At 34.0% G+C, this 18,661-nt stretch overlaps 1 protein-coding gene across 4 annotated transcripts in view; it reads left to right on the top strand.

Annotated features, from left to right (window-relative positions):
• Positions 1-18,661, top strand: part of LOC143244860 (CD9 antigen-like) — a 62,691-nt gene that overhangs the window by 5,011 nt on the left and 39,019 nt on the right. The window contains exon 1 of one of the 4 annotated variants that reach the window (XM_076490285.1): positions 1,640-1,855. The exons of 2 other annotated variants lie outside the window; for them this stretch is intronic. In XM_076490285.1, coding sequence (XP_076346400.1) covers positions 1,661-1,855 — 195 coding nt within the window. In that variant the 5' untranslated portion in view covers positions 1,640-1,660. Of the gene's footprint in view, positions 1-1,639; positions 2,427-18,661 lie in introns of those variants that run through there. One more of the 4 variants, XM_076490292.1, reaches the window with a different exon arrangement.

The raw sequence follows: 18,661 nt of genomic DNA, 5'->3' as shown, positions 1-18,661 counted from the left end.
TTATGAAGTACCTGAGATACATATAAAACATCTCTAATTTTTATTGAATTTGATTTTTCTTCGCACCAAAAATACGGAAATTTTGTTTGATAGAAAAACATACTGAACTTTTATGGAATCTTTTTTATAATTTGGTACACTAGTAGATCTTTACAACATACAATTACGAATCTCATTTGGTGTAAATATAAACCGCATGTGCAAAGCTATTCAACGAAAAACACTCAAATTTGACGAAAATATTTGCGCACGTCTACGCAAGAAAAATTCACGTGAGCTATTTGTCTAACATTTTTATTCAGCTCCATCTAAGAATAAAAGTGAACTATTTTTAACTTTTTCTCGTTCATATTAAAGACGGCTGATTGAGAGCAATAAAACTATAAGGTGAGAAGACATGCAGTATACAAGTATTGGCTAAGCCAAACCAACTAGATTGGCAGATTCTAGCTTATGTTTGCTAAAAGAATCATAAAGTTGGATTATCATTATTGATTATTCATTGCCATTTTTCAGTATAACTTTTCAAAATTTTACTAGATTATCTTAACTAAAGAGTGTTTAGTATCTCGTGCTACATGCTAAAGCAATTAGCATAAATAATGATGCTTGATACGGTTGTACCGCTTGCATTGAGGCGATGACAAGAAACTGTTAATTTAAATTTAGTGGCGTTAGTATAAAGTAATTCAATAATACTGTCTTAAAGAGGAAAACTACAACCAGATATATTAAAGAATCTGGTTGGTTTTGTAAAGTACAGGACTCTTCCGAATAACAGGGCTGCGATCCTAAAGATTATGTCTGTTACTATCGAGTGTCACTTTCTAACTTATTGTGGTTTGTTGGTGTGTACTAGTTGATTGTTTGTTTGTTTGGAATTAAACGCAAAGCTATGCTTTGTTTGTTTGTTTGTTTGAAGTTAAGCACAAAGCCACACAATTGGTTATCTGTGATTTGTCCACCACAGGTATTAAAACCCGGTTTATAGCGATGTGAGTCCGCAGACATATCGCTATGCCACTGAGAGCTAGGTGTGTAATGACAAAAAGTCGGGATATTTAATTTAAAACATCTTAGAATTGAACTAAAGGTGGGCAAAAAACATTAAATTAATCGAGCGATTTAAAAAATCAAGTCAAAATTGGCGGCCAGCAAATGTTTATTCATTAGCTGTTGTAAAATTATTATCGATGCTATAAATGTATCTAACACTTTGGCCGTCAGTTCTGAATTCATTCCTTTAAATTACACATTACTCAGTCCTTTTTCCGTCGTAATTTCTTTTTTTTACACATGAGGTATTTTTTCCATTAGATTGGGATAGCCGGAGTCGACTCGTGAATGCAGCTAAAATTCCCACCGATATTATGTGATAAATACATAAGTTTATTTGTTCATGTATACAAGAATGTGTTATTTTGCTTTGTGTAAATGGCGAATGTGGATATGTTCTAGTTTTTCTTTCGTTTTTGTTTCATTAAACCCACCTGTCCTATCGCTGCTGAGACAGAAAGCGGTCCAGTGGTGCTCACGTTAGAGTAGTTGAGCCCAGATCTTGTGGTTTAACTCCGCTCAATACAGGAAAATTCGCTCTCCTAGAGTCGACGAATACGTCAGAGGAAGCGAAGTGAAGCGCTTAACAGCATAGCTAGCGCACATGAAGATCGATGCTCTAGATGTTGCGGATGATGTCGAGACAAAAACTGGTGCTACAAGGAGTTGCGCATGCGCAATGTCATCATTAGTAAATGTTCAAAATCATGTAGACTCACTATGTGAAACTGTACAAGCAATGACGCCAGTAAGCATTGAATTCAGAACAAATAATTGGGTAAAGAGAGTGAAATTATCGGTAAGCGTATATATGTAGTTAGTGACTAACTGTAGGTAAGAGGAGTGTTATTCTTTTTTCCTGTACACTGTTATAACTGTATGCAACATTTTCTAAAGGAAACAGAGGAATTCGGCCCGTTCTAAAGACTGTGCTCTTACATGGAGATGTTTACACAACCTTGCCCACTTTTGTTTTAATGTGACATGTGCGCTACCGACGGTATTTAACCCCGACTTTAATACTTTCTTAGTTGTCAAGTCTGTCAAGTAGCATATACCATTTTTTCCCTAAACTGTTACACCGTAAACTATATCGAATCGTTTTCACTTTTCCTCATTTCTACTTAATGCATTGTCGATTGAGCGTGTTACAGCTATCACCATCAGAGTGTGTACGTATAGCTTAAGATTTCATATGGACCAATAGTGCTTGTGTCCCACTTTTCAAAGCTCGCTGTTCTAAACACATAATCTGTTCTAAGTATATAACTCTTCGTAGAGAATTTCCTCTTCAAGACTAGATACCATTCGTCTACAAGAATAAGCTACTTTCAAGCAACATAACCACTAAACAAAATCCAGTTTTAAAAGTAAGTAGTGATTTTCAGTAACTGATTAGTAAAATCTTGTTTTAACAGTAAGAAGTGGTGTTGATTAACTGATTAGAAAAATCCTGTTTTATCAGTAATTAGTAATATTGATTAACCAATTAGTAAAATCCTGTTTTGGCAGTAATTAATAATATTGGTTAAACGATTAGCAAAATGCAGTTTTAACAATAAGTGTAAATGTTAATCTCCACTAATTATTAGATTTTTTTAACTAAATGAGTTACTGTACCGACAGGCCCGGCATGGCCAGGTGGTTAAGGCGCTCCACTTATAATATGAGGGTTGCGGGTTCGAATCCCTTTCCCATCAAACATGCTCGTCCTTTCGGGCGTGAAGACATTATAATGTGACGGTCAATCAAACTATTCTTTGATAAAAGGGTAGCTCTAGAGTTAGCGATGGGTGGTGATGACTAGCTGCCTTTCATCAAATCTTATATTGCAAAATTAGGGACGGCTAGCGCAGATAGTCCTCGTGTAGCTTTGCGCGAAATAAAAAGTAAACAAAAACAACAAATGCTGTACTAGCATGGTAGAAAGTAATGGTTTATAGGTATTGCTAGCTAGATGTTTGTGGAGATTTTTCTCTTGAAAATATTCACAGTAATAACTCGATAGCAACACCCATTAACCCTTTTAATTTTAGAACTTAATAGGCTATCTCAGTGAAAAAACGAAGAAAGAACTGTCCCTAACTCCTTTTGATTATCTTATGTTACCTTGATTTATATTTCTTCCTGGAAATTATTTGATTTGTTTTTACCCGTGGAGTGTTTTTTAATGTAATTAGGGTTATGATATATTATTGTGAAAAACATTTTTACAAATTCGTCTCAGTTTTCTATTTGTTTTGTACACATCTGCATACTTTATTTCTGATTGCTAAAATACGGTTGTGGACAGGTTTAAAGGAAATAAAACATATAAGTTAACTTACTGACCATAATTTCTTTTTTTGTGTATGTTTTTTTTTTGCAGGATGTGCGGTAAAGCCTCGTCGATGTATTTTAAAATAACTTATAATTCCATATAATTTAAGATATCTTTGTTCGATATCCGCTACCTATATATTTGAGCAGGTATAACCTCTCTTTCTTTAAGAAAAATTAAATATACTTGTATAATTCATGTAGCCTTTGTTCAAATTATATTCGCGACTAAATGGTACAGAGTATAATTAAGGAAACAAAAGTTGATGTGTTTTACACGTTTATGTGCGCCCTTGTTGAATACTTCATTGACTATCTGACACCACATAGACCACGAGACCTTATAAGAAAATTCCATACGGATCTTCTAAAAAAGATATTTAGTGTTTTAATTAGAGCAAAATTTGCGTCTTGTTTAAACGAATCATATTGTATTATAAGTCATAGACTCACTGTTACAATAAATACCAGATGCAATTTAAACACTGAATTAATTCAATAAAATGCTATTTTAAGCGTAACTTGCAAGCTTTCGTACTTATTTATAAGTATAATTTGATTATCTATATTTTAAAAATATGTAATTAAATTCGAACTGATGGTATAAACAATACAACAAACAAGCACGATATTTAGTTTTCTATGCGTACTTCTGTTACAGAAAAGCGTGATCGTCAGTTGCTAAAATATGCAAATTTTCATATTTGCCTTGGTTTTCTCAGTAAGCTAGATAAGGTCTGTTTATCTATTGATTTTCTTTCAATGGCTGCTGCACGTTGAGTGTAGTTATGGGTTTAACGTTATTTTAATATTTTTCACACATGCATTAGATTTTTATTAATAACAAACGTGGCTAATGTTTTTTGAACAGTAAAACGTTTATGAAAAGTTTCTCACAATATGTTTTCTCATAAAATCTTGTAGTTACATATTCCATCATCAAGCCTTAATGTAGTGCTATTCTTAAAAACCTACCCGTATCAAAAATGTGAAACTGTTGTAAAATTATTTAGATTATGAAGAAAATGTGGTGCGATTAACAAAATGTTAAGTGAAACAAGAAAATTATAAGGTTTTGGATATTTTGTATCCCAAACGGACTTAACAAGTGAAAGTGTTCTTGTAAAAACTCGCTGCACTAACTCATCTTTCCCAGCATAATTTTAACGTGGTAAGAAGTTAACATTTGTAGAATTAGGCTACTTTGATGTAAATAACTAATAGTTTTCTCATGTTAAAGATATATGATCCAACCATAAAAAAATTTATTAAAGCTTGGCAGAAGACAACTTTGAACGTGCTTCTGTTTGAACTTTGAAATAAAATCGTATGAAGTTTCTATGTTTCACTGTGTAAAGAGTGTTTTAAAGAAATATAAATAGGTCATTCTGCCAATAAAACCGAGTAACATGTACTTTTTGTCGTGTGTCTGTATCAAAGAACATCAAACTCGTAGCTATTACGTTAGTGTTTAGCATCTAATTGTGAGGAATCATTCTAATAAATACAAGATAACAGATGCTGTAAGAAAATTTGAGAGAGATGAATCGTCGAGAAGCATAATCGTGTCACGGCAGGGTTATGTTTTGTAAAAAACTAGCGTTTGGTAAACAAAGATCACTGTATCAGGATGAGAGAACGATCGATCTTCATAAATATAGAGTACGTGAGAAATATACTACTCTTTCCTCCGAATCTTTCTCTGACACTCCATCTTCGTCGTTTCTTTGAGGAACATAGTATTTTGACCTAATACAACTTTAGAGAACGACTTATGAGCTGACCAAGAAATAGAATTGAGAATTAACCACAAGCAGCTTAACCACAAACAACTTATATTAGCATTTAAATGGTACAGAGTATAATTAAGGAAACAAAAGACCTGTGTATTTTATACGTATACAACCCATATAATAACTGTGTATTTATTTATACATAGACAAAAGACTACAACCTGACATCTGTTTAGACATAAAAAAACAACAGCAAAAACTCGTGAAAACTGAAGATTAATGACTAATAGTGAATTTCCTAAATTCTAGAAAAATTCAAACTGATTCTTAAATCAATAATAAAGTATTTCAATAACGTCTTTATCGGCACAGCTCGTTTTCACAGCTTTTGTACAAATGTCTCCAGAAGAACAGTCGAATATTACGTAGTTCTTGAGCAAATATATGTGGTAAAAATAGTTACATTACACGTAAAGGTTCCATAAATATATGTAGCAAAGTATCTAGCTTTTACCACAATTACTCGGTAAGTGTATTGAATGAATCGTTTAACGCTGCATACCTTAAATCCCTGTTTAGATTTCGTTGTAGGAAACTTCTTAACTATCTGTAGTTTTGATATGTTGAGACCACAAATAACTCCGTAAAATGATGTCTTTTTATTCATGCAATCGTCTCAAAATGATAACACAAGTTTCTGAACTTCTTAACAAGTTCTAAACGGACAAGATTCACCAACCCTGAATCCATTATTCTTGCAATCGCGGAACGTCTCAGAGACAGAGAATTTCTTTGTGTTCTTTGCCAGTGGAGTTATCTGATCATTAACTCCAGTAGCACAACATAGATGCCAGCACTGGTAGAGTGTATCTCAGTTACACTTCTCATTACAAATCTTACTATGTCTCCTGTTGTTGTGGCTCTGGTACATTAGCTGTTGATTTTAACCATAACTAAGAATACCACGTAGTTGTATTTTATTCTATTTATTCATAATTTTATTCTACCTAAAGCGAAACCTTTCGAGACATGGTTAACTGTCCAATGAAAAGCAGTCAGGCTTTCCAAATTAGCTAAAGTATTGAGGTATTCTAAGGGAATGAAACTACTTTACAATATTATATTAGTTATTTAAGAGCGTAGAAGAGCTGAATTAACTTTATCTGGAATTTGAGTTGTGTCTGCATCCTTAAAAATAACAATTTTGAACTAGAATCAATAAATTAATTGTGTGACGCCCTCTCATGGTACTTTAAGATAATTACTGATGATGAAAATTGGCCAAATTTTATCTTCTTATTACTTCTTGTTCTTAACTTATTCAAACAGTGAAGCTGTGTTTGAACATCTAGCGTCATTGTTCTAAGGAAGTAGTCATATTTTAATAATGTTAGTACGACTTTTGTAAAACTTTTGAACAAATTCTGAATATAAGTTTTGTCACTTCTTCTAACCTTCTAACACATTGTATTCTATTCCTTCTTTTTTTTTTTGGAAACAAAAACTAAGAATGCATGTGAAATATAATGTCGCCTGTTATTAAACTATCGGCCTGGCAAAGCCTGATGGTTAGGGCACTCGACTCGTAATATGAGGGTCGTGAGGTCGAATCCTTTCACTGAACATGCTCGTATTTTCAGTCGTGGCAGCGTAATAATTTTACAATCAATCCCATTATTTGTTATTCAGGAGGAACCCATGAGCTGGCGGTGGGTAGTGTTGATTAGCTTCCTCCCCTGAAGGCTATAACTTCAAAGTTAGGCTAGCGTTAATAGCTCCCAAACTACTTTACGCAAAATTCAAAAAATAAGCACACAAATAAATTAACGTAACGTTTTGAAAGGCCTAACACCAGTCGTACGTTGTCAGTATCATAGACCTAGTATTAGTCATACGTTATCGGTATGATAAACCTAATAGCAGTCGCACGCTTACATAACTGAAAACATATATTTGAATATCTGTATATGATAGTCATTAAGCTTAAAAGATGGTAACGTATTAAAGTAGTAAGATAGAAATATATTTATCATAAAAAGTTTGTTTTCTCTTTTAAAGTTATTTCATATTACCAGTAAGATTTTAAAAGGGGATTTAAAAAATAAAGAGAAAATACCTTGTATATTTTAATAACTGACAATTAATAACAGTTCTCTAATTTATTAACAATAACGTTGCGTGAATCAAAGTATGGATCTCAGAGCATGGTAAAAAATTTATGGAAGAATAAATGAAATAACTGAAAACAATTAATATATTTTTCAATGTATTAGACGTGGATCTCGTAAACTGCAAGTGAGAGTGATGGTTAGATGCTACTCTAATAATAAATATGAATGAGGCCGAGACTGTGATGATAAGAGACAGATTTATCAATGTGGTAAAGGAAAGAGTGGCAATCTATAGATGAGGAAAAATGATATATATTTTTTAAATGGAACTGACAGTTTAAAGGTAAAGGAAAGTTAAACTGTGAGTAAAGACGACAGAATATTGTTTTGTTATATGTATCAGATAACGTGTAAAAGTTTAATATGATAGACATGTATGACAAATGTGTATGCTTGTTGGATTGTAAAGCGAAATGAGATATAATATAAGAATCTTTCTGTGTTTGAAATTGTACCTATAGCGTATTATCAGACGTCAGGATTATTTTATAGAGCATTAATCGAACACCTGTTTCACTAATATCCAAAAAATAAACTTACGAAAAGAAAAGAGTCCCACGAATTCTTACTGTAACTCCATATACTACTTGTATTGTTTTCCTTTAAAATAAAATGCGTTAGTTAGGGTTAGTTACGTTAATTGAAAATGATTGTCACTTTGATATTTTTCCAGTTGTCTGAAGCACAAAATGTGTAACTGTAAGAACTTTCTCATTGTGTGAAACAATAAGTTGCCAAATAAAGAAGATACATATGTCTTCTTTTCCATAACGACCTTATTCTCAACTAGTTTGAGGTCGACCGCTAATTTTGGAAGCCAAGAATATTTACGCTTAGTAGTCGAACCAGTCGTCAATCAGAATAGATGTTCTGTGACTTGCGACTTTCACATTACGAGTCGAGTGCCCTAACCCCTATGTCATGTTTATATTACAAGAGGCATTTTCGAGTCATACTAAAAAAATGAAGGAAAAGGTTATTGTAACTGGACACAGAGTAAGAAATTCTTGGTTGTTAGGTTATTTTTTAACAGTAATTGGCGTCACTTTATACGACTTAAAACAACTAATCTACGAACTGTTTTGTTTTTGTTATTTTCCTCAATGAACAAAAATGTTTTTCCTAATTTTGGAAGGAAAACGTCAGCTCTTTTTCTTCCTTACTCATTTCAACAAATATTACTTACTACATACAAACGCTGAACATCTTTCAATAATATGTATATTTATTTTTCTTTACTTCTTTGTATTGTGTGTATTGTTCCAACTAAGACATTTCGACTCTATGTTCGTAAACCTTATTTTCCTTTTTTTTTTACCTTCTGAAAAGTCAGCAGTTTGATGAGAAAATATCCATTTTGGGAAACGTTAAGTGATCCTTACAATTGTACTCACAATATTTTACTATTAAGACTGATGATCTGAAAATTCCGGGCTCGACATATTGTGTTACAATCACCCTTCGCACTTCGATGTAAGTGGGTTATAAGAGTAGCAGCCAGTCGCGCTATTCGAATAATATCACTTCTTCAGGTGGCAGGTGCTTCCGATTGGATGCCTTTCCTCTAGTTCACAGTTCCAAATCAAGAACAGCTATACCTCAACCATAAGAGACTCTGGAGTATCCGTTTAGTTCCTCGTGTTCATAAGGTGTTGTTAAGATGAACAAACAAACACCTTGCTAACAGTAAAAAATCCACGTTTTTGTATAGAAGTGTAATTAGAATTTCTTCTGATCAGTGATATATTTATGAAGCAACCATTAGTGTTGTTTTATTTTCTACATATTGTTGAAGCTTCTTGTTCCCTCCTGTAAACGAACCGACAATTGTAAGATCCAGTGTTTGATTCCCTGCGACAAAAAAAAAAGCATGCATAAGGATAAATGATAAACATTTTAAAATGTTAAGAGTGGAACTAGGAAATGCAGGTGAAGGATAGTTAAACTGTGAGTAGAAGTGAGGGACTGCTATTTTTGATATATGTATTAGATATTGTGTAAATGTTTAGTGGGTAAAACCGGCAATAACTCTAGCGAAATAACTCCAGAGGTTTCTTAATATAATAATATTAGCTGCTTATTCGTAAATACAAATTATCCGAAAATAAGTATACCAGCAATAAAGTTGAGTAACTTTATTGTTATTTGAGATAACAATAAAAGTTAAATATAAATAGAAGTCTTGATGTATTAATTTTCTTTTTGTTCTTGTTTTATCGACGAAAAAAATGTTCGTGGAAATTCGTATCTACACGATAGAAGAGTTCTTATTTCAAAACTCCAAGTGAATTCTAACCTCTTACAAAGAGCTATCTTCTATCAGGATGGAGCACCACCCCATTTTTGCTCAAATTATTGAGTGCATGTGTGTGTTTTCTTAGAGCAAAGCCACATGGGGTTATTGCTGAGCCCACCGAGTGGAATCGAACCCCTGATTTTAACGTTGTGAATCCGTAGACTTACCGCTGCACTAGCGGGGGGGGGGGCTCAAATTGTTGAAGTGTTTTTAAACCAAACTTTTTCAGAGTGTTGGACTGGTAGGGGGGGGGGTCTATCAACTGGCTCCCTCGTTCGCCCGACTTAACTCCTTTAGATTTTCATTTCTGAGGCTTTTTTGAAAACAAAAGTCTCCAATAATAAACAAATGGATCTTAGAGAACTGAAACATCCGATTCGAGATACTAACCTATCCATCCCTACTGCTGTGCTGGGAAATATTTTATCAGAATGTAAATGCATAGTTAGGTTCATTATAACGAAAGATGAGAAGCATCTAGAGGTCCATTAATTATTACAGTTAAAACTTGTTTTTATATCGAACTTTTGTTGTTGTAACAAATATCAATAAATTAATTAAACTTTATGTTTTTCGTATGTTCATTTTGGAACACCCTGTATGTTGTGTGAATATTGTACATACTTAATAAAGCTCACGAGATGAGATTATTCTTAATTTAAGCAGGTGCACTAATGAAAAATCATTTCGTCTGTCACAGTTTGAGACCTTTTATCAAACAGTATTCCTTCGAAGTTTCCTTTACCAACGGATATTTAATTATAAATAGGAAACAAAATTAAACTTTTAATTGAAAATAGAGATTGCTGGTTATTGGTTATTCTTAGAATTTTTACAAAAAACATCTAAAACAAAATAAATGCTGAAAAAAAATACACACACAAGTAAAGTGATGCTACTTGGATAGATTCTCAAATTATTTTCAATCGCTACATTGGTTGGTATTGCGATTCGTATAGTTAAATGAAACAGTCTAAATTTGCCAACTAACTTACATATTGAAAACTCATTATAATCTATCCAATTAGTATCACTTTAGTTGTTTGCGAGCTTCTCAGTGGCACATCGGTATATTTGTGGACTCATACAACCACAAAATGGGTTTCGATACCCGTGATAGGCAAAGCACAGAGCCCTCTTTCTGTAGCTTTGTGCTTAATAGCAAACAAACAATTTGTGCGTGTACTTTCTTGTTGTAGTATTTATTTTGTTCTAGATACCTCTAATAGCAATTATACGAATCGCTAACGACCCGTACTTTCAGTTAATTTTTTTTCTCCTATTTATTTGTTCAGTTTGTATACGTCCATGGAATGGATACAACATATATACACTTTTGGTATAGCATATCTCTGATAGCTATACATTTAGCAATAACTAAAACCACATTCACCAATTTATAAAATGTAACCCTCACTTTGGCCTACACATAAGTGTATAAAGCTGACAAAGTAGGGATTAAGTGTTATAAATTTGTGATTGTGGTTTTAATTATTGTGTCATTACTTTGTGTAGAATTAATTTTTTAATATTCGTGTATGTTTTACAATTTATGTTATACCTGTATCAAATATATATTTTACATTTAAAAAAGTGTCGCGTGTTTATTCATCGATATGGACCCGGCATGGCCAGGTGGTTAAGGCGCTCGACTAGTAATCTGAGGGTAGCGGGTTTGAATCCCTGTCGCATCAAACATGCTCGTCCCTTTCAGCCGTGGGGGCGTTATAATGTTATGATCAATCCTAATATTCGTTGGTAAAAGAGTAGCTCAAGAGCTGGCGGTGGGTGGTGGTAACTAACTGCCTTTCCCTAGTCTTACACTGTCAAATTAGGGACGGCTAACGCAACTAGCCCTCGTGTAGCTTTGCACAAAATTCCAAAAACGAACAAATAAATAAAACATCAATATGTAGCGTATCGTTGGGTTGTAAAGATATTTAAGTACGCGCATGCTATGTTTACCCTTTATATTATACCTGTATATATATGTGTGGAATTTTTATCGAAATATTAAAACAAATACCCACAGATCAATCAAGCAAGCTGTAAAAACTTACAGCGATAGTCCGACCATCTAGGTGCTAGCCCCGCTGACGTGTTTCAGTAGGTAGTAGACGAAAAAGTTGCTGTTTTAGAAAATTTTAAGTTGTTATACTTGAAATGTCAGCAACTTAGTATACATGCGCATAGTATGTTGTAAAGAATACTCTGAATGGTCGGTTTTCGCTTATGGATTCGATAGGGCGGTTTCACGGCACGTAAATTATTTGGAATCTTTGTATCTCAAAACGGCTAGTATAGGTATTAAAACTTTTATTAAAATAAAGTAGAGAACAACGATTATATCTTCTTAGGCAATATTCAGGTTTACAAAAATAGTTTGCAACTAACCACTGCCGGGTACATGTCTTAGAGATGAGACTGTGAACGTGTACGGGATTGTAGAGGGCGTTTCAGTATATGTATAAAGATGTTCCTTTATATTGGTTTAATTTTGGTTTGAATTGTTGTATAATTTAAGCGGGTTTCTCGTCATTACGAATTTGGAATCCATGTCGATTCTTATTAGGTACAACCTACTTAAGCTGATGAAAATCTTCTGTTTGTGTTTAAAGTAAATTCATTCAGTTTTTGAAAGTATTTGATGCTCTATAACTACGCATGATACATAGTTAGGTTATTAAACATTTTAATAATGTAAATGATCCTGTGTTTCGAATCAAACCCAGTGAACCGTTTGTTAAATGTAATGTTACAAAAGTTTATTATTACGAAATCGAAGACCTTATTACTACATACATGTCAGTCATTATCGTAACTTGTTATCATTATAAGAAATAAAACTATATTTAATCAATCTCTTATAAGTTAAGTTCAGTTTTGACGCCTAATTAAAATAAGTTTTCTCTGGTACTAAAGTTTAGATTGAATTTTATTTCTCGATTCAGTAAAATTGTAAGATGTGATTAATTGAAGCAAACATCTGAAATACGTATATGTTTAGACAAAGTAGTAACTGTGCTTGTTTGTTAAAACGGTTTCCAGATATTTTTTTATATGCAGTAGAAACTAAACGAATTCAAAATCGATTGCTGAGGTTTGAAACCGCGATTGTGATCGTGATTTTAAAATATGAATTCGAACAGCTTTGTGGCAATTGATCACAAATTTTGAAACATCATGGTTTTGGTAGGCCTTGTCATATATTTTCAGAGTGAAAAGGTAGCTATTTAATATTAACTTTTTCGAAATCGTTAAATAGGTTTAGTTGTACATTACTGAGATAACCAGTTTATAGCAAACCATGAATGTAATTTAAACCTCAAGATGGAAATGAAGCTTTTTGCTCAACCAGCCTTGTTCAAGTTGTATAACAATATTTCGTTCTCTTTGTTGCTGTTTTTTATTCACATCAGAAATAATATGTTGTTTATGAACTTTATTGTCTAACTTAATGTTTAATAGCTTCTCAGAGTAAAAGAAGAAATTGCTAAAGTGTTACGCCTGTAAGAAAAATAACATAACATAATTTGTTATGCAGAATTTCAGCCGGAATAACTGTTTATCGCATTATATCATTTAATTTGTTGGGAAAGGTATTTAAAAGCTCCAACAATTACGTAAGTTTTTGAACAGAAATTTACAAATTAGTCTCCTAAATGTTCTCGGAGCTTTAAATGTAACACCTGTTATTTCTCTCCACAATTTAATTCCTTGAAATGTTTAAGATAATTTAAGAAATATATAGATCTGTATTGTACAGCTGGCACTTACACATTATTACACACAAGATAGCCTTCCCCCCCAGTGGCACAACAACGGTATATCTGCAGTCTTACAAAACTAGAAACCGGGTTTCGATATCCGTAGTGGGCAGAGCATGGATAACCCATTGTGTAGCTTTATACTTAATTTTAAACAAACAAATAAAAAGCACGCAAAATATGTTCATGAAAGTTTTGTTAACTTAATTTTTTATACTGTCTTTTAGGTTTTATTTCCACATGATTATTAATACAAACTATACTATACTATACTAGATATTTGTATATTTATTAGCATCCGTAAATTAGATTTTAGAATACTAAGTTCTCTATTATATATATAGTATTAGGTGGCTGGTTATTACCTAATAAGGTACTTTAACAGTCAAAAGTTCAAAGCATATCAATAATCCTCACACATTTAGTTTATTTAATGTATAATTACACCCTTGTGCAAATTAGTTGAAACAAGACGGAAAATCACGATTTTTCCAACTTTTTTGCGTTTTATTTCTGAAAGTCTAAAATTACTCACAAATTAATACATGATATGACTGCCTTTATTTTTCAGAAGATCATTAATCCGCTTTGGCATCGAGTCCACGAGTTGACTGCAATCTTTACTAATTTGTAGATCGCGGTACCACAACTCAATTAGCTTATCTTTCGTAGTACAGTCTTTTCTCCGAAGTCTTTCTTTACAAATCGCCCAAAGATTTTCAATAGGATTTAAGTCCGGGGAGTTTTCAGGCCAGTCCAGCACCTTTATTCACGTTGTAGTCATAAAGTTCTTCATGTGTGGCACGGAGCCAGATCTTGCTCAAAATGCCATATCCATCTGGAAATCTCTTTTTCAATTCTGGAATGACTCTCCTCTGCAAAACTTCGATGTACTGTGATTCTCGCATCATACCTTTTACGATATGTAAGCCTCCGACGCCATAGTAGCTGAAAAAGCCCCAAAACATCTTGATTGATGTGAGATTCTCGAAGTTTCTCACCTGGAGATCTGCGAACATGCAGACTTCTTTGACCATGTACAAAGAAATGAGTCTCGTCACTGAATAACACCTTCCTCTATTATTCTTGCGCCAAGTTCTTGTATTTCAGACCCCATTGATACCGTTTTTTCTGCATTGAGTTGGTAAAAATGATAATTCAAGGAAATCAGCGGGTCCAGCGAGCCTACACTGGCCGCCATGCTGAAAATATTGTAAAATGACTATTTATTTCAATTAATGACAATGTAATTAATACAACATTGATACAATACGCCGTGACTGGAATACTACCTCTTATACACTGAAGTTTAACTTTACTTCTTTGTACACTGTTTCCAAACACATATTTTTTTTACATATTTTAGTCGTCAGATACTAATTTTAATTGATATTTATAAAAAAATAGGTTTAATATTTTTAATTTCTAAAACGGAACAAAACCGATGAATTTCGTGATACGCAAAGACCATTTGAAGCAAACATTATTTCAAAAAAATTAACTCCAGACAGTTTACAAATTAAAGCACCTCAACTGTGTTTGGTATGGTTTGAATTTCACGCAAAACTACTCGAGAGCTAAGTGCGCTAGCCGTCCCTAATTTATCAGTGTAAGACTAGAGGGCAGGCAGCTAGTCATCACCACTCACTACCAACTTTTGGGTTACTCTTTTATCAACGAATAGTGGAATTGACCGTCCCGTTATAACGCCCGACGGCTGAAAGGGCAAGCGTGTATGGTGACGGGGATTCAAACCTGCAACCCTCAGATTACGAATCGAGTACCTTAACCACCTGGCCATGCCTGGCCCCTCAACTGTGTATCGCACTCACTGTCATTTATTTAAAGTGTATACATGCTTTTTAGTTTTCTCTTGTCTATAGGGATTATTTCACACAAGAAAAAATAGGTTGAATAAGAAAAGCGTTATTATACAAACAAACGTTTTGGGGGAGGATGGAGGTCAAGAATAACACTTGTATGAATTATATAAGTTGATATTATTTGCTAGTACTGTATTTTAAATCACCTCAGATACATTATTGTTAAATCTTCAATGTTACCAAAGTGTGGCCCGGCATTGCCAGGAAGCTAGACCGCTCGACTCTCAATCTGAGAGTCGGGCGTTCGAATCCTCATCACATGTCGCCGTGGGAGAGTTATAATGTTTCAGTCAATCCCACTATTCGTTGGTAAAAATATTAGCTCAAAAGTTAGTGGTGATTACTAGCTGCCTTCCCTCTAGTTTTACACGGTTAACGCAGATAACCCTGATGTAGCTTTGAGCGAGAATAAAATAAAACACGCAAGAAATCAAACGAATTTTTTATGTAAGTCGTCACCTGGTGATTACAGAAACTTGTTCATAGCATTTACATATATATCATTGTACTTAGCTTTATTTAGGCAGATCAGACAAATTTACAACCAGGCAAAATATAAACCAAACAAGTTAATTAAATTGTAGCCAAGTATCAAATTTCGGGGTAGGAAATTTTTATTGGAATTTCTTCCTCTTATACTCGCTATCATATCACTAACTCGGCCCGGCATATCCAGGTGGGTTATGGCGTTCGACTCGTAATCTGAGGGTCGCGGGTTCGAATCCCTGTCACACCAAACATTTGTTTGTTTGTTTTTTTGGAATTTTGCACAAAGCTACTCGAGGGCTATCTGTGCTAGCCGTCCCTAATTTAGCAGTATAAGACTAGAGGGAAGGCAGCTAGTCATCACCACCCACCACCAACTCTTGGGCTACTCTTTTACCAACGAATAGTGGGATTGACCGTCACATTATAATGCTCGTGTTTGTTCGTGTCTAAGAGGCCTAATTCTTGAAATCACTTTACTCAGAAACATGTTACACTTCTAAAACAGATGGGCAGTAAAGGTGTATATCAACGAAACTCTGTTTCTGTTTATATGTGGAGGAAGGGGATTATAATATATTGTTTGTAATACAAATTCGTATTTCATTCTTTAGTTCCGTATTTTGATTACATTAAACTCTAATTATATTACTTACTGATGTATCAGTGTGGCCTAACACGTAAATGTCGTTAGCTCAGCAGTGATTTTTTCCAAAGTTGCTCCAAAACTAGTGTCAAGTTGGATACAGTGAATGTGCCAGCCTCAGCTAGCAATACCAGACTACTTAGTCGTTTCTATACAATAACTGCTAGTTGCGAATGATCGCTTACACTAACACAGTGTCAAAATAAGTATATATAACGTGACATATTTCCGCTATCCATGATAGGTTTGAGACAGTCTGTAAGTTACTTTAACGTATATCCATTTTAAATATTATCTACAAAACAAAAACTAAACTTCGTAAAACCAAATAAAATCTTTATATTTGGATGATCCTAGTGACACAATGTTTCTACCAAGAAGTGCGTTTAGTTTTCATCAAAAATTACAAGCGCTCAAACACTATGTTTAAACACACTAGTCGGACACATTCAACACACGTAGAAGATACACGGGCCCCTGGTGTGAAATAGATCCCTCTTTGTAACTCTTCGGTGGGTCTTAAGTGTGCATGCCAGGTTTGACAATATCCAGTCCTTCGGTTAGCCAGTTATAAGCTGGCACATAAACAGACTTGTTTGGAGGGTTCGTAAAACAGAGTAATATTTTAGTTATGACTAATATTTTAAGAAGGTTTTAATTCTGTGTTAGTAATCGGTATGTCAGCACAAAATATATGGACTTAAAGAGCTAAAATACAGGTTCTTTCTTTTTCTTTGCAATAAAGATTGAAGCTCCTAATGAAGCTTAGAAACAACAATAATTCATATAAGCAAAGGCAAGTTTTATAGGGTGTATTTTTGCGTTTGTTTTTTTCTTATAGCAAAGCCACATCGGGCTATCTTCTGTGTCCACCGAAGGTAATCGAACCCTTGATTTTAGCGTTGTAAATCTGAAGAGTTATCACTGTCCCAGCGGAAGACTATAGGGTGTAACTTGCATTTAGTGAGCTTACACCACCAAAACCACAAAGAGTAGCACAGCCAAACGAATACAAGAAATGAGCGATATCACATCATAAGAATACCTGTAATGAGCGATATCACATCATAATAATACGTGTAATGAGCGATATCACATCGTAAGAATACGTGTAATGAGCGGTATCACATCATAAGAATACCTGTAATGAGCGATATCACATCATAAGAATAAAAAATTGACAGAACTTCGCATTTAATTTATTCTTTAATTAGCGATTACCGATTATCTGGTTTAAACACCCAGCAGCTATGTGATATAAAACCATTTGCCTTTATCTGAGAATGCTCAAAGATATTTCATAGGTGAATATATATTTGACTCATTTCATCTGTTCTACAGTACATCATTCGTTAACACACAAGTTAAGGTATCCTTGCTTTATCTAAGGTTCCCCGCGAGTACAGCGGCAAGTCTTCAAGTTTATAAGGCTAACATGAGGGGTTGGGTTCCCCTCGATAGACTCAGCAAATTGCCCGTTATGGCTTTTCTATAAGAAAACACCCACCCACCCTTTGATCGCGTTTTGAGCTTAAGAGAATGTAGAGATGGCTATCATAATAAATAACACAAAAAATCTAACTTTTTCACAATTTATTTATAACATTAACATACTATTAAAGTATCCGTTATTATCTCACCAAATGTTTTATATAAGCTTTAACAACTCAGTAGCTGTATACTTAAAACATGGTATTCAGTGGTGACTTTGTAGGAAGAGATAACAACAAAAGTAGGGATACTTTCAACACCAACCTTTTAATTTCCTTCTACAGTGTTTCACGTGATTACTTGATGACCATTGGTTGCAAACGAAAAACGACTTTACGAAATTGTAAAGTCACCCGCCAAAGTAAGAAGTGGACATAACTCAAGAAACAGCGCTTTATAACAGTTTTATGGTAGATGTTGGAGTAGAAACGTCAGCTGTGTTTATGTAGTACTACAATAGCAGCGCCCAATTTTTCCATTGCATTACTCACTTCTGTGTGTATGTTATTTAATATAGGATTTCATAGCTTTTGTTTATTTGTGTTATAACCGCCATCTATATAAAATTTAACGCTAATTTACGTAAAAATAATAAATGTTCAATTTGTTTGTTTGTTTGTTTTGAATTTCGCGCAAAGCGACTCGAGGGCTATCTGCGCTAGCCATCCCAAATTTAGCAGTGTAATACAAGAGGGAAGGCAGCTAGTCATCATCACCCACCGACAACTCTTGGGCTATTCTTTTATCAACGAATAGTGGGATTGACCGTCACATTATAACGCCCCCACGGCTGAAAGGGCGAGTATGTTTGGT

This window comes from Tachypleus tridentatus, chromosome 1 (assembly GCF_004210375.1).
Source record: "Tachypleus tridentatus isolate NWPU-2018 chromosome 1, ASM421037v1, whole genome shotgun sequence".
Classification (NCBI taxonomy): Eukaryota; Metazoa; Arthropoda; class Merostomata; order Xiphosura; family Limulidae; genus Tachypleus; species Tachypleus tridentatus.
This window is presented reverse-complemented; position numbering and strand designations above follow the sequence as displayed.